The sequence below is a fragment of the Ranitomeya variabilis genome, chromosome 1 (genome assembly GCF_051348905.1).
Source record: "Ranitomeya variabilis isolate aRanVar5 chromosome 1, aRanVar5.hap1, whole genome shotgun sequence".
Taxonomy (NCBI): Eukaryota; Metazoa; Chordata; class Amphibia; order Anura; family Dendrobatidae; genus Ranitomeya; species Ranitomeya variabilis.
This window is the reverse complement of record NC_135232.1, coordinates 729,251,384-729,267,419: the sequence shown is the minus strand read 5'-3', so window position 1 is coordinate 729,267,419 and position 16,036 is coordinate 729,251,384. Positions and strand designations below refer to the sequence as shown.

General features: G+C 40.6%; 1 protein-coding gene across 1 annotated transcript in view; it reads left to right on the top strand.

Moving 5' to 3' along the window:
* LOC143764306 (alpha-1-antitrypsin-like) overlaps positions 1-16,036 on the top strand; it is a 33,099-nt gene that overhangs the window by 3,188 nt on the left and 13,875 nt on the right. Inside the window, exons 2-3 of the mRNA XM_077249779.1 lie at positions 9,329-10,014; positions 10,351-10,615. Coding sequence (XP_077105894.1) covers positions 9,333-10,014; positions 10,351-10,615 — 947 coding nt within the window. The 5' untranslated portion in view covers positions 9,329-9,332. The remainder of the gene's footprint in view (positions 1-9,328; positions 10,015-10,350; positions 10,616-16,036) is intronic.

Genomic DNA, 16,036 nt, shown 5'->3' with positions numbered 1-16,036 from the left:
CGTGGATACATACCCTAACAGACTGCAGAAAATACTGCGCTGAAACATTGCGTTGCATTTTCTGCAGAATGTTTTTTTTTTTGTTTGTTGGCATGCAACTGCTTTTTTTTATGGCATTGCTCATATTTAATGTTATATTACATGCTGCAGACAATACTGCGCTGACATATTGCGTACTATTTTCTGCAGCATGTAATTTTTGTTTTGTTTGCGGCCATTCCACTGCTTTTTTTTAATGTCATTGCTCATATTGAATGTCCTATAACAGACTGCAGAAAATACTGTGCTGAAACATTGCGTTGCATTTTCTGCAGAATGTTTTTTTTTTTGTTTGTTTGTTGACATTCAACTGCTTTTTTTATGTCATTGCTCATATTTAATGTTATATTACATGCTGCAGACAATACTGCGCTGACACATTGCGTACCATTTTCGGCAGCATGTAATTTTTGTATTGTTTGAGGCCATTCCACTATTTTACACCGGTTTCATGCAGGTTTTATTGTGTGTCCCGTCCTAAAAAAATTTTTCACAGTGCCATTTATTGAAACTTTACCAGGAAACCAAAAAAAAAAAAAAAGGCGTTGGTCTGTGCAATTTTTTCTAACATTTTTTTTTTTTTCCCAGCTTCTTAGCTACGGGTGAATCTCTGACTTCGCTCCATTACCAATTCCGGCTGGGCATTTCCACTATTTCCGGAATAGTGAAGGAGACATGTCGGGCTATTTGAGACACTTTACAGCCGGAGTACAGGTCCTTCTCAAAAAATTAGCATATAGTGTTAAATTTCATTATTTACCATAATGTAATGATTACAATTAAACTTTCATATATTATAGATTCATTATCCACCAACTGAAATTTGTCAGGTCTTTTATTGTTTTAATACTGATGATTTTGGCATACAACTCCTGATAACCCAAAAAACCTGTCTCAATAAATTAGCATATCAAGAAAAGGTTCTCTAAATGACCTATTACCCTAATCTTCTGAATCAACTAATTAACTCTAAACACATGCAAAAGATACCCGAGGCTTTTAAAAACTCCCTGCCTGGTTCATTACTCAAAACCCCCATCATGGGTAAGACTAGCGACCTGACAGATGTCAAGAAGGCCATCATTGACACCCTCAAGCAAGACGGTACGACCCAGAAAGAAATTTCTCAACAAATAGGCTGTTCCCAGAGTGCTGTATCAAGGCACCTCAATGGTAAGTCTGTTGGAAGGAAACAATGTGGCAGAAAACGCTGTACAACGAGAAGAGGTGACCGGACCCTGAGGAAGATTGTGGAGAAGGACCGATTCCAGACCTTGGGGAACCTGAGGAAGCAGTGGACTGAGTCTGGCGTGTGCAGGAAATGGGCTACAGGTGCCGCATTCCCCAGGTAAAGCCACTTTTGAACCATAAACAGCGGCAGAAGCGCCTGACCTGGGCTACAGAGAAGCAGCACTGGACTGTTGCTAAGTGGTCCCAAGTACTTTTTTCTGATGAAAGCAAATTTTGCATGTCATTCGGAAATCAAGGTGCCAGAGTCTGGAGGAAGACTGGGGAGAAGGAAATGCCAAAATGCCTGAAGTCCAGTGTCAAGTACCCACAGTCAGTGATGGTGTGGGGTGCCATGTCAGCTGCTGGTGTTGGTCCACTGTGTTTCATCAAGGGCAGGGTCAATGCAGCTAGCTATCAGGAGATTTTGGAGCACTTCATGCTTCCATCGGCTGAAATGCTTTATGGAGATGAAGATTTCATTTTTCAGCACGACCTGGCACCTGCTCACAGTGCCAAAACCACTGGTAAATGGTTTACTGACCATGGTATTACTGTGCTCAATTGGCCTGCCAACTCTCCTGACCTGAACCCCATAGAGAATCTGTGGGATATTGTGAAGAGAAAGTTGAGAGACGCAAGACCCAACACTCTGGATGAGCTTAAGGCCGCTATTGAAGCATCCTGGGCCTCCATAACATCTCAGCAGTGTCACAGGCTGATTGCCTCCATGCCACGCCGCATTGAAGCAGTCATTTCTGCCAAAGGATTCCCGACCAAGTATTGAGTGCATAACTGAACATTATTATTTGATGGTTTTTTTGTTTGGTATTAAAAAACACTTTTATTTGATTGGTCGGGTGAAATATGCTAATTTATTGAGACAGGTTTTTTGGGTTATCAGGAGTTGTATGCCAAAATCATCAGTATTAAAACAATAAAAGACCTGACAAATTTCAGTTGGTGGATAATGAATCTATAATATATGAAAGTTTAATTGTAATCATTACATTATGGTAAATAATGAAATTTAACACTATATGCTAATTTTTTGAGAAGGACCTGTATATCCCCCAACCATCCATGGACATCTGGCTGACAAGTGCAGAACAGTTTCAGCAAATTTGCCATTTCCCAAATTGTGTTGGTGCCGTTGACGGGAAACATATAAGGATTGCTAAACCGGCAGGAACAGGCTCGGAGTACTACAATTACAAGAAATACTTCTCAATCGTACTCATGGCTATTGCAGACACCAACTGCAAGTTCCTTGCTGTGGACATAGGAGCGTATGGACGGTCCAACGATTCTCAAGTTTTTAAAAACTCTCCAATGGGTCGTTGCCTGTATGGAGAGACATACGATTTCCCGCCAGCCAGACCACTCCCAGGAACAAGTGAACCAGCCATGGAATATGTTTGTGTAGGTGATGAAGCGTTTCAACTCTCGCCGCACCTACTGAAACCATATAGTAGCCGGAACTTAAACAGTGCCAAACGGGTATTTAATTACCGCCTTACTAGAGCAAGAAGAGTAGTAGAGTGTTCTTTTGGTATATTGACGGCAAAGTGGAGAGTTCTGCTGACGGCAATCAAACTGCAAACCACAACTGTAGACGAGGTTGTTAAGGCATGTGTGGTGCTCCACAACTTTGTCCTTTCAAAGGAGCCCGTTTCCTTGGATGACGAAGAATTGGAGACAACCTTGTGGGACTACCGCAGCAGCTCTGTTCGCTCCACAGATTCTGTTACCAGGATGAGGGACCAGTTTGCCGATTATTTTGTGTCACCTGTCGGGCGGATTCCATGGCAAGACATCATTGTGTGACATGTTTTCCATGTGTTTTGTTTATGTAAAAAATGTGTTTCTCCCCCCCAAAAAAAGGTCCAAAAGCGTGGTTTTCTTGGTAATAAAACCAATATGTTATACCTTTCACACGTCTGGTGTATATTTTTATTTTACCTTTTTTATTAGTTACCATATTACCTTAATGAATCCACACACAAAGAGTAGAATTTAAATCATACTTAATTTTATTTTAACTTTTTTTATTTTATTTTTTTGCCAAAAAAACAGAAATATATTTGTTATTTTCAAATTTTTTTTAATAAAATTAACAAACTTTAACATTCTTAAATAGCATGTTACAAATCTTCAAACTGTGGGGTGGAGATACAAGGGGAGGAGGGGCTGGAAGGTTGGACCACGTCGATAGGTGGGGAAACCCTACTTGGTTGGGGTGCAGTGGAAGGGGGGGTAAAAGCAGGAGGCTGACCAGAGGGGGGTGGTGTTGGGGTAGGGGGAATACTTACTGGGGAAGAAAAGCTGGGCAAGGAAGAAAACATTGGGGAAGAAATTTGGTTTGCGGGCCGGGATGGGTATGGGGACTGGGTTGGATATTGGGACTGGGTTGGGTATTGGGACTGGGTTGGGTATTGGGACTGGGTTGGGTATTGGGACTGGCGTGGGTATTGGGGCTGGGTTTGGTATTGGGGCTGGCGTGGGGTTTGGGGCTGGGTTTGGTATTGGGGCTGGTGAGGGTATTGGGGCTGGGTTTGGTAATGGGGGGGTATGGTGTGGAAATGGGGCCTGGGGTGGGGCATGGTATGGACTTGGTGTGTAACTTACCGATACACGCTGTTGCTGTGGAGGAGGGCTGTCAGAAGAGGACATTGTTGCGGTCGCAAGGCCGGCGGCTGTGGTCCTGGTGTCTCTGTAAGTTAAAAGACACTTGCACTCTGCTCTACACATTGAAGTAGCAGATTTGGGGTCTTCAAAACTTACTTTTAAAGATTTGTGGCTGTGGTCCTGGTGGGCTGGTCCTGGTGGGGAAGACAGGCGGCGGCTGTGGTCCTGGTGTCTCTGTAAGTTAAAAGACACTTGCAATCTGCTCTACACATTGAAGTAGCAGATTTGGGGTCTTCAAAACTTACTTTTAAAGAGTTGTGGATGTGGTCCTGGTGGGCTGCTGAGTGGATATGGTCCCTGGTGTATCTGTAATAAGTATAATGGATTTATAGTTAGACCACCCCCTGAACTAGGTAATGTTTAACGATAAACACCCTGCTAAAATGATGTGAGAAATGTTCATTAAAGGTGAACACCAAAACCCAAAAACAGGTGCACGTTATACCATTCATTTCCATGTCCCAAAAAAAAATATTTTGAAATGTGAACCCACCATGTAAAAATATATTTACCACATTTTATTTTCAAAAATCACCTCCCCCAAAAAACCTTTAAAGTATAACCTTTATTAAAAAATGAGCCCTCAACCAACTCTGTATTGCATGTGTAACCATTGGTACATACACCAGTTTTAAATTTACCTTTCTGAAATGATACTACGGACATTTTTTTAATAAACATTTTATTATTTTATTTTTTTTTTATTTTTTTTTTTTACATCACAATTAGGAGCTGAAATGCTCTTTATTTTAAATACAAGTACATCAACTGGGAATGGTTTCAACAGTAATAAGAAAATCAACACTTTTAAATAGAAAAAAAAGAAACCCACGCTCACACATTCAAACCACAAGCTGCAGACCACTAGACTTTGCAAAAATACATCCGATTTAAAAAAAAAAAATAAAAAAAAATTAAGAGAAAAAAAACAAACCACACATTTAAACCACATGTTGCACAGACCACTATACTTAGTAAATACATCAGAAAAAGGCAATTAACCAATTAAGGCATGGACAAATGCATATGCAATCAACAAGACGCACACAAACATGCCTGGTATGTGTCCACGTTCAGGATTGCATCAGGATTTGGTCAGGATTTTCCATCAGTATGTGTAAGCCAAAACCAGGAGTGTAACAATTAGAGGAAAAGTATAATAGAAAAACATGCACCACTTCTGCATTTATCACCCACTCCTGGTTTTGGCTTACAAATACTGATGGAAAATCCTGACCAAATCCTGATGCAATTCTGAACGTGGACACATACCCTCCCACATGAACAGGCATAAGATTGGCTAAGGCATAATAAGGTGCAGGCACATGAAGACATACTTACAAAAGCACACAGCCATACAAAAATACACACACACACACACACAAAAGCACATAAGCTTTATGCAAATACACATATGTACAACAAAGGCACAAAGGTGGACCCAAACAGAAGAAGCATACGCACACACACGTAAAAAAGGCTGACAGTCCTCTGGCTGGAGCTGCATGTCTTCACAGTGGCTGGCATCAGGGTGGATCTGGACTCTAGCATGGCACTGGCTGTTGCAGGACGATGGCAGGCCTCTGGTTCTCTTCAGGTTTTAAGCTCTTGCTGTAGTCAGTACCTCATACACACACAAATGCACAGGCACACAGACGCACACAAAAATGGCAATACTCACACTGGCTCTATGGTGGCTGGAGTCTTGCTGGCAGCCTGGAGTCTTGCTGGCAGCCTGGAGTCTTGCTGGCAGCCTGGTGTCTTGTTGGCAGCCTGGAGTCTTGTTGGCAGTCTGGAGTCTTGCTGGCAGTCTGGAGTCTTGCTGGCAGTCTGGAGTCTTGGTGGCAGGCTTCTTTTTTATGATCCTTAGTGGTTGAGGATCACAAATTACTCCAGCTAAGTAACATACATAGGACAAGCTCTAGGGAGGTGGCAAACTGGACTGACCGCAAATCTGAACCTATCCAAACACACTAGAAGTAGCCGGTGAACGTGCCTAAAAATCCTAGACGTCTCGAGCCAGCCTGAGGAACTAACTACCCCTAGAGAGAAAGAAAGATCTCTCTTGCCTCCAGAGAAATAATCCCCAAAGATATAGAAGACCCCAACATATGATAACGGTGAGGTAAGAGGAAGGCACATACACAGGGGTGAAAACAGATTTAGCAAATGAGGCCCACTAATACTAGATAGCAGAAAATAGTAAAGGGGTCTGTGCGGTCAGTAAAAAACCCTTACAAAATATCCACACTGAGATTTCAAGAACCCCCGCACCAACTAACGGTGTGGGGGGAGAAACTCAGTCCCCTAGAGCAACCAGCAAGCGAGGAAATCACATTTTAGCGAGCTGGACTGAAAACATAATAAATGCTGATAATCAAAAAATGATCAAACAAAAACTTAGCTTGTCTTGGAGAGACTGGGAGCAAGGTAGTCACAAGGAATCTGAAGAGCACTGAATACATTGAGAGCAGGCAAGGAACTGAGTATCCAGGTGAGCTAAATAGGAAACCAACCAAGGATAACGAACCAGCTGATGCTGCCAACCTGCAGAAAGACAACACTACACAGTACCGCTTGTGACCACTAGAGGGAGCCCAAAAACAGAGTTCACAACACTTCTTCTCCCTTGGTCTTCTTGCTGGCATATGTGGGGTTGAAGGCCCAGGCCAGGTTTATATAGATTTGGGGGTGTCTGGCCAATTGGCAACAAAATCCAGCTTCTGAGCATGCTCAGTGTAAAAAAACGTATTGCAGCGCTGCATTGCGTCGTTCGCCGTGTCCCAACGCATCCGTCGCTCATAGGCTTCCATTGTAGCCAACGAAGCATGCCGCAGGATGCGTCGCGACACGTTTTTTAGGCGGAGGCAAAAAACGTTACAACCAACGTTTTTTGCCGATGACGTGTCGCCAAATTTTGACGCATACGTCGTACGACGGATACGACGTATGACAATCCGTCGCAATGCGGCGCCAATACAAGTCTATGGGGAAAAAACGCATCCTGCAAACACTTTTGCAGGATGCGTTTTTTCTGCAAAACGACGCATTTTAACGTATTGCAGTTAACGCTAGTGTGAAAGTAGCCTAAGTCTGAAAATTGTGCTATGCATTTGTATTCAGCCCCCGAGTCAGTATTTTGTAGGACCACCTTTTTGTGCTGCAGTCTTTTGCGGTCTTTCTCTCCAGCTTTGCACATCTAGAGGTGACATTTTGCACCTTCTTCTTTGCACACTTGCTCTCGTTCAATGAGATTGGATGGAGAAGTCTGTGATCAGTAATTTTCACTTTTTGTCACAGATTCTCTGGGATTTGGGTCTGGACGGTGACTTGGCAGACATGAATATTGTATCCATTGTGGCTCTGGCAGGATGTTTTGGGTCACTGTCCATCTGGAATGTGAACCTATGCCCCAGTCTCAAGTCTTTTCCATCCTCTAATAGGTTTTCTTCCAGGATTACCCTGTGTTTAGCTCCATCCATTTTCCCATCATCTCTGACCAATTTCCCTGCCCCTGCTGAAAAAAAGCTTCCCCACAGCAAGATGCTGCCACCACCATGTGTTACAGTGTGGATGATGATTTCAGAGTGATGTGCCGTGTTAGTTTTCTGCCACACAGGATTTTATTTAGGTCTATCAGACTACAGGGGGCTGAATACAAATGTACATGAAAATTTCAGATTTACATTTTTAAATAGAAAACCATGTATCGTTTTCTTTGTTTTACTTCTGAAAAAATTACTACTTTGTATTAGTATCCCATAAAATCCCAATGAAATACATTAAAGTTTGTGCATGTAATGTAGAAAAGTTCACATGATATTAATACATTTTCAAGGCACTGTAGGGTGAAAAAAACATGAGTTCATCAAGTTCAGCCATTCTCCACCAGATATATAGCTCTGGCAAAAATTAAGAGACCACGACATCAAAACCCTTTCATGATCAGCCCAATCTCCAGACCTGAACCCCATTGAAAACCTCTGGAATGTAATCAAGAGGATGATGGATAGTCACAAGCCATCAAACAAAAGAAAAACTTCTTACATTTTTGCGCCAGAAGCAGTGTGAAAGACAGGTGGAAAGCATGCCAAGACGCATGAAATCTGTGATTAAAAATCATGGTTATTCCACAAAATATTGATTTCTGAACTCTTCATGAGTTAAAACATTAGTATTGTTGTTTCTAAATTATTATGAACTTGTTTTCTTTGTGTTATTTGAGGTCTGAAAGCACTGGGTTTTTTTTTTTTTTAAATTGACCCTTTCTCCTATTCAGAAAAAAAGTGCTAAATTTATTGCTTGGAACTTCGGAGACATGTTTTCAGAAGGTAATAGAATCCATGAACAATATTTCCTGTAGAATAAATGAACAATTTATATTTTACACTAAAATATACCTATAAAGAAAAAAATCAGACAACTGAATATTTTGCAGTGGTCTCTTAATTTTTGCCAGAGCTGTACATTCTCTATCACTAGATTATAACCCATAATGCCATTTGTTGTGAAAAAAAGCATCCAGCCCTTTTTTATAAAAGCGGCTATGATGTCTGCCATGACTACCTCTTGTGGTTGGGCATTCCACAGTCTGACTGTTCTACCTGTAAAGAACCCTTTCCTATTTAGCTGCCAAAATTGATTTTTTTCTGTACTAGTAATTAGCGTCCCCTGGTCCTTTGTAAGGTCTTTGGAAGGAATAAGTCATGTGCTAGTCATTTGTATTGACCAAACATGCATTAATGAAATTTGAGATGTATTTTTACTAACCTAAACAAGCCCAACTTTTCCAACATGTCATCATAGAAGAGGCCTCCATCCCATGTAATAATCTAGTTGCCACCTTTGAACTCACTTTAACTTTCAAATAACCTTTCTTGTACCAGAATACCCAAGTCCTTCTCCTGTTCTGTAATCTGTTGTATATTTCCATTTAATGTATTGCATCCTCGATATTAATAATAAGTGATATCAATGGTCTTCTAATGGGTCAGATTGTGAAATATGAAAGATTAATTGAATTTTCAGATAATCTGCAGTCTAAACACATCAAAAGCATGTGCTGACTGAATCCCAAAGCCATTAGTAGTAGATTTACTTGAGCTGATTGTGTCATTGAACCATTTGATAGGTTATTACAATAACTATTTTATCTAAAAGTTTTTTCTTGATCAATGCTTTTCTATTAGTAGGTAGTAATCAATAAACCAGCAGTTTCCATTGAAATTAACCAATAGACAGTTATGAAGCTATTTCTGGATGAAAGCAGCCATGTTTTCATATTTCATTGGGTAGTTGTGGGCGTTGTATAGATGACATAATTTTTTACTGACATTTAGCATAATCTGACAGTGAAATGTTCTTTGTCTTGCAGAAACATGAGGGTCTTTCTGTTTTTGGGAGTGGCTCTACTTTTTACATTGGCTTTGGCTGACCATCATGAGGGCGATCATCATGACAAGGATGACCACCATGATCACAAAAAAGGCCATCACAAGAAAGGGGAACACCATGGCAAAGAGCACCACCAACACCAGAACGAGTCCATGCCTTGTCACAAAATATCTCACTACAATTCCAAATTCTCCTTTGACCTGTATCGGCAGGTGGCTCTAGATCATCCTACTGAGAACATTGTCTTCTCCCCAATCAGTATTTCTACTGCATTTGCTTTCCTGTCACTTGGTGCTAAGGCCCAGACCTTCTCACAAATCATTGAAGGAATCGGATTCAACACTTCTGAGATATCAGAACAAGAAATCCATGAAGGTTTCCACCATCTTCTAGTTCTCCTGAATGATGTGAACAGAGAGCTGCAGCTCAGTGGAGGGAACGCGCTCTTCATCTCCCAGGAGTACAAGATTCTCCAGACGTTCTTAGATGAGGCCAAGAAGCTCTACCACTCCGAGGCATTTTCTATTGATTTTGAGAATGATGAAGAAGCCAAAAATCAAATCAATGGTTATGTGAAGAAGAACACCCATGGCAAGATCGCCGAGCTGCTGGACAGTGTTAACAAGGATGCCATATTTGTCCTCATCAACTACATTTATTTTAAAGGTAATCACTTACATTGTAACACATAGTAATTCAAGATTGGATAACTTCACCCTTTGTACTTCCTTAAGAACTCAGTTTAGAAATTTTCTAAGACATAAGGGGCAAGCTACTAAAATATGACTTTTGTTAGTAGTAATGACTGACCAGAATGTTTACCTTCAGTGTTGGACATAGATGGGTGCACTAGTTGATGAGTAAAGCTTTGCAATACTGCATAGTTAGGCCATTATTGGGTGTCAATAATATCAGCGACATAATATCACAGCTCAGTCGATATCCCTCCATATGAGACATAATAGAATAACTTATTGCTAATGTTTTTTATTTTTTTTATAGCAAAATGGGAAAATCCATTTGACAAGGAATGGACAAACGAGGGAGATTTTCACGTCAATGAGAAAAAAACTGTGAAGGTCCCGTTCATGTCCAGGACAGGATTTTACAAGGCAGCCATCACTGATGAGGCCACGGTGATCTCCATACCCTACAAAGGAGATGCCAGTGCTTTATTTATCTTGCCGGAGATTGGGAAGTTGTCCGAAATAGAACAGAATTTTGATAAAGATTCAATTCATAAGTGGAAGAAATTAATGCACAAGAGGTGAGGAAGCATCAGCCTATCCAAAACTCCAAAATATAAAGCAGCACCAATGTAATAAAGTCTGGGTGTAAAATAAGAAAATTAAGAAAATTTGAAAAAGACAGCACTACAGTATATATTCTATATAAATGAAAAGGCTGTCTATACTCCCTGCCCATGTACACTTATTATTCATCCTATCTATCCATTTATTATATCAATTGTATTTGTTTATTTTCTCTCTTTTTGGAAGATTGCATCAGAGCTTTTATATTAGCCATAAATGAGAGGAGGTTGCAAGCCATAGTCAGCCATTATGGAGGCTATTGAGGACGGTCTTTAGTCACCCGGTCACTTTGTGTCTAAATGTGTACACCACCTCTTCTCTACTCTCTCATTCACTCTCCTCTTTGTTCTGTCACTTTGTGCATTAATAACTCATATTCTCAATCCTATGCCTACTTTTCCATTTTGTAGATTATGTGGGCAATACTACAGCGAGGTAGTGATTCTCACATGTACTATAAGATGTAACAAAAAAAGTCTTCATTTTCAACAAAAGGGGTAACATCCCAGGAGAACCAGACTATACAGTACATATAAGGCAATTCATAAATATAGTTCATTATCTACAGTATTAATATAACCCCAATGTGTGACCCACCACCCCATGAAAGACCACCATTGTGGATATACAGTGGGGGGAAATAATTATTTGATCCCTTGCTGATTTTGTAAGTTTGCCCACTGACAAAGACATGAACAGTCTATAATTTTAAGGGTAGGTTAACCCCTTTACCCCAAGGGTGGTTTGCACGTTAATGACCGGGCCAATTTTTACAATTCTGACCACTGTCCATTTATGAGGTTATAACTCTGGAACGCTTCAGCAGATACCAATGATTCTGACATTGTTTTCTCATGACATATTGTACTTCATGAAAGTGGTAAACTTTCTTTGACATTACTTGAGTTTATTTGTGAAAAAAATGGAAATTTGGCAAAAATTGTGAAAATTTCGCAATTTTTCAACTTTGAATTTTCATGCCCTTAAATCACAGAGATATGTCACACAAAATACTTAATAAGTAACATTTCCCACATGACTACTTTACATCAGCACAATTTTGGAACCAACATTTTTTTTTGTTAGGGAGTTATAAGGGTTAAAAATTGACCAGCAATTTCTCATTTTTACAACACCATTTATTTTTATGGACCACATCACATTTGAAGTCACTTTGAGGGGTCTATATGATATAAAATACCCAAGTGTGACACCATTCTAAAAACGACACCCCTCAAGGTGCTCAAAACCACATTTAACCCTTCAGGTGTTTCACAGGAATTTTTGGAATATTTAAAAAAATGAACATTTAACTTTTTTTCACAAAAAATGTATTTCTGATCCAATTTGTTTTATTTTACCAAGGGTAACAGGAGAAATTGGACCCTAAAAGTTGTTGTACAATTTGTCCTGAGTACGCCGATACCCCATATGTGGGGGTAAACCACTGATTGGGTGCATGGCAGAGCTCGGAAGGGAAGGAGCGCCATTTGACTTTTCAATGCAAAATTAGCTGGAATTGAGATGGGACGCCATGTTGTGTTTGGAGAGCCCCTGATGTGCCTAAACAGTAAAAACCCCCACAAGTGACCCCATTTTGGAAACTAGGTCCCCCAAGGAACTTATCTAGATGTGTGTGGTGAGCACTTTGAATCCCCAAAAGTTTTGTAACGCAGAGCCGTGAAAATATAAAATCTTTTTTTTTTCCACAAAAATAATTTTTTAGCCCCCAGTATTGTATTTTTCCAAGGGTAACAGGAGAAATTGGACCCGAAAATTTGTTGTCCAATTTGTCCTAAGTACGCTGATATCCCATATGTGGGAGTAAACCACTGTTTGGGCGCACGGCAGAGCTCGGAAGGGAAGGAGCACCGTTTTACTTTTTCAATGCAGAATTGCATGAATTGAGATCGTACATCATGTTGCGTTTGCAGAGCCCCTGGTGTGCCTAAACAGTGGAAACCTCCCAACTCTAACTCCAACCCTAACCCCAATGCACCCCTAAGCTTTATGCCAACCCTAACCACACCCCTAACCCCAACACACCCTTAACCCCAGCACACCCCTAACCCTAATCCCAACCCTAGCCACACCCCTAACCCTAACACACCCCTAACCCTAATCCCAACCCCAACACACCCCTAACTCCAACACGCCCCTAACCCTAATCCCAACCCTAACCACACCCCTAACCCTGACACACCCCTAACCCAACCGTAATTGTAATCCAAACCCTAACCTCAACTCTAACCCCAACACTAACTTTAGCCCCAACCCTAACTTTAGCCCCAGCTCTAACCCTAACTTTAGCCCTAACCCTAACCCTAATTTTAGAATTTTAGCCCCAACCCTAACTGTAACTTTAGCCCCAGCCCTAAATTTAGCCCCAACCCTAACCCTAACCCTATTGGGAAAATTGAAATAAATACTTTTTTTATTTTATTATTTTTCACTAACTAAGGTGGTGATAATGGGGTTTTTATTTATTATTTATAGCAGGTTTTTATAGCGTGTTTTTATGTTTGGCAGCTGTCACACACTAAAAGACGCTTTTTATTGCAAAAATAAAAAATATATATTTTTTGCGTTACCACATTCTGAGATCTATAATTTTTCCATACTTTGGTCCACAGAGTCATATGAGGCCTTGTTTTTTGGGGGACGAGTTGACGTTTTTATTGGTATCATTTTCGGGCACGTGACTTTTGATCGCTTTTTATTCCGATTTTTGTTAGGCCGAAAGAACAAAAACCAGCAATTCGTGAATTTCTTTTGGGGGGACGTTTATACCGTTCTGCGTTTGTTAAAATTGATAAAGCAATTTTATTCTTCAGGTCAGTACGATTACAGCGATTCCTCATTTATATCTTTTTTTATGTTTTGGCGCTTTTATACAAAAGAAAAAATAGAAAAAATAATTATTTTTGCATCGCTTTATTCTGAGGGCTATAACTTTTTTATTTTTTTGCTGATGACTCTGTATGGCAGCTCGTTTTTTGCGGGAGAAGATGATGTTTTCGGCGGTACAATGTTCAATTTTGATCGCGTGTTATTCCACTTTTTGTTCGGCGGTATGATGATAAAGCATTGTTTTTTGCCTAGTTTTTTATTTTTACGGTGTTCACTGAAGGGGTTAACTAGTGGGATAGTTTTATAGGTCAGGTCGTTATGGATGCGGCGATAGTAAATATGTGTACTTTTATTGCTTTTTTTTATTTACATAAAGAAATGTATTTATTGGAACAATATATATATATATATAATTTTTTATTTATTTAGGGTTTTTTTTAACATATGTAAATATATATTTTTTTTACTTTTTTACTTTGTCCCAGTGTGAGACATCATAGTAAAGTTCAGATCGCTGATCTGACACTTTGCAATGCACTGTGTCAGATTAGCGATCTGACAGGCACTGCAGGAGGCTTGCTGGCGCCTGCTCTGAGCAGGCGCTTGCAAACCACCTCCCTGCAGGACCTGGAAGGATCCCCACAGCCATTTTGGATCCAGGGCCTGTAGGGAGGAGGATGGAGAAGATGCTCGGAGCAACGTGTTCACATCGCGTTGCTCCGAGGGTCTCAGGGAAGCACGCAGGGAGTCCCCTCCCTACGCGATGCTTCCATATGCCGCCAGAACGCTGCGTGGCACATAGTGCCGGATGTCAGCTGTGATAGTCAGCTGACACCCGGCCGTGATCGGCCGCGCTCCCCCCGAGAGCGTAGCTGATCGCCTTAGACGTACTATCCCATTGGTGGTCATACGGGCCCATACCACCTCGACGGGATAGTACGTCTAATGTCAGAAAGGGGTAAATTTTAACATTGAGAGACAAAATATCAAAAATAAATCCAGAAAATCACATTGCATAAATTATAGAAATTTATTTGCATTTTGCAGAAATAAGTATTTGATCCCCTACCAACCATTAAGAGTTCTGGCTCCTAAAGACCAGTTAGATGATGCTAATCAACTCTTTATCTACATTAAACACAGCTGTCTTACATAGTCACCTTTATAAAAGACTCCTGTCCACAGACTCAATTAATCACTCAGACTATAACATCTACAACATGGGCAATACCAAAGAGCTTTATAAGGATGTCAGGGAGAAGATCATAGACCTGCAAAAAGCTGGAATGGGCTACAAAACCTTTAGCAAGACGCTGGGTGAGAAGGAGACAACTGTTGCTGCAATAGTAAGAAAATAGAAGAAATACAAAATTACATCAATTCATGTCAATCAACATCAATCTGGGGCACCATGCAAAATCTCACCTAGTGGTGTATGCTTGATCATGAAGAAGGTGAGAGATCAGCCTAAAACTACATGGGGGAACTTGTTAATGATCTCAAGGCAGCTGGGACCACAGTCACCAAGAAACCTATTGGTAAGCTATATTACGACATAAAGGTTCAAAATCCTGCAGTACCGAACACAAGGTCCCCCTGCTCAAGAAGGCATATGTGCAGACCCGTCTGAAGTTTGCCAACAAACACCTGGATGATTCTGTGAGTGATTGGGAGAAGGTGCTGTGGTCAGATGACACAAAAATTTAGGTCTTTGGCATTAAGTCAACTCACCGTGTTTGGAGGAAGAGAAATGCTGCCTATGACCCAAAGAACATTGTCCCCACTATCAAGCACGGGGGAGGAAACATGGTTTGGAGGTGTTTCTCTGCTAAGGGCACAGGACTACTTCACCAAATCAATGGGAGAATGGACGGAGCCATGTACCATAAAATCCTGAGTGACAACCTCCTTCCCTCCTCCAGAATAATAAAAATAGGTTGTGGCTGGGTCTTTCAGCAAGACAATGACCCAAAACATACAGGCAAGGCAACAAAGCAGTGGCTCTAAAAGAAGCACATTAAGGTCATGGAGTGGCCTAGCCAGTCTCCAGACCTTAATCCCATAGAAAACTTATGGAGAGAGTTGAAGCTCCAAGTTGCCAAGCGACAGCTTCAAAATCTTAATGATCTAGAGATGATCTGCAAAGAGGAGTTGACCAAAATTCCTCCTGACATGTGCACAAACCTCATCATCAACTACAAAACACGTCTGACTGCTGTGCTTGCCAACAAGGGTTTTGCCACCAAGTATTAAGTCTTGTTTGCCAGAGATCAAATACTTCTTTCTCATTGCAAAATGCAAATACATTTATATAATTTATACTATGTGATTTTCTGGAAATTATTTTTGATATTCTATCTCTCAATGTTAAAATTAACCTACCCTTAAAATTATAGACTGTTCATGTCTTTGTCAGTGGGCAAACTTACAAAATCAGCAAGGGATCAAAAACTTATTCACCCACTATATGTAAGCATAGGCAGAGAGGTTAGACAGGTGTAGGGACATGTACCAGAGAGGACAGG